The sequence below is a fragment of the Epinephelus moara genome, unplaced genomic scaffold, assembly GCF_006386435.1.
Source record: "Epinephelus moara isolate mb unplaced genomic scaffold, YSFRI_EMoa_1.0 scaffold3859, whole genome shotgun sequence".
NCBI classification, from domain to species: Eukaryota; Metazoa; Chordata; class Actinopteri; order Perciformes; family Serranidae; genus Epinephelus; species Epinephelus moara.
The window spans coordinates 1,098-2,266 of record NW_026081603.1 but is presented as its reverse complement, the minus strand read 5'-3'; the positions used below and the strand labels follow the sequence as shown (position 1 = coordinate 2,266).

At 43.2% G+C, this 1,169-nt stretch overlaps 1 protein-coding gene across 1 annotated transcript; it reads right to left on the bottom strand.

The window, feature by feature from the left end:
• Positions 1–140: 140 nt before the first annotated feature.
• Positions 141–1,158, bottom strand: LOC126387361 (trace amine-associated receptor 13c-like). The gene is made up of 2 exons (XM_050039895.1): positions 682–1,158; positions 141–500 (listed from the first exon to the last, which is right to left on the bottom strand). Exons 1-2 carry the CDS (start codon positions 1,156–1,158, stop codon positions 141–143), a joined length of 837 nt encoding a protein of 278 aa, XP_049895852.1.
• Between the last annotated feature and the right edge of the window lie 11 nt (positions 1,159–1,169).

Sequence of the window (1,169 nt, the reverse complement as noted above, 5' to 3'; positions counted from 1 at the left end):
CAGCTTTTACAGCCTTGAAGTCTTGCGCCCTCGCGGACTTGACATGATCACAATAGACATGTTGCAGTACAACTGAAGTCCATGAGAGCTCAATCTGCAAGTCTAGTGGGGAGACACTTGGATTCAGCCACAGTCTCCCACTATAATATGTTGGCATCACAGGAGTCAGGCTGACATATTTTAAATGTTACAATGAGCTTAATAGATTTTAAAAACCAAGGGTAGCAAAAAGCATAGATCATCGGGTTGAGACTAGAATTTAAATAGAACAGCCAGGTTTCTATGGGCACAGAGGTCACACCAAACAAGCTGTCCTGGCCTGCAAGAGAAGAAGAGAAATATGGGCAAAGGCATGTCAGAAACACAAATACAACCACACCAAGAGTCTTGGCTGCTTTCATCTCAGATTTCTTAGCAGTTATTTTCACTGAATGTTGAAGTGTGACTGCTGCAATATGAGACTGCATGGCACGAGCCTGAGACACAGCCACCACAAATANCTGCAAGAGAAGAAGAGAAATATGGGCAAAGGCATGTCAGAAACACAAATACAACCACACCAAGAGTCTTGGCTGCTTTCATCTCAGATTTCTTAGCAGTTATTTTCACTGAATGTTGAAGTGTGACTGCTGCAATATGAGACTGCATGGCACGAGCCTGAGACACAGCCACCACAAATACTCTCATATACAAAACTATAACGACAGTGACAGGACCAATAAAGGTTAAAATCAGGTCAGCAACTCCTGCAATGTTGTTAATGACAACCACACACTCTCCTGAGCAGGAATTATACCTGCCTGGTTGTTTTAAGTTATCCATCATTACCAGACTGTTATGTAGAACAGAACCAATCCAACAAAGGCAAATACAGATTTTAACTCTTGTCACAGTGACCTTGATGGAGTAATGCAGAGGATCACAAATGGCTACATAACGATCAACTGATATGAGCACCATGTTTCCTACTGAGGCAGCAGTAATGATATATGATAGATACAGATGCAGGACACACATGATGTCACCGAAGAACCAGCAGCCGACTGTGAGGAAAATCTCAAAGAACATGAGAAGGCCCACAATGAAATCTGAGACAGCCAGAGAGAGGAGGAGGAAGTTGGTGGTGGTGTGGAGCTGCCTGGATTGAAAGAGGGGCATAATGCATTACT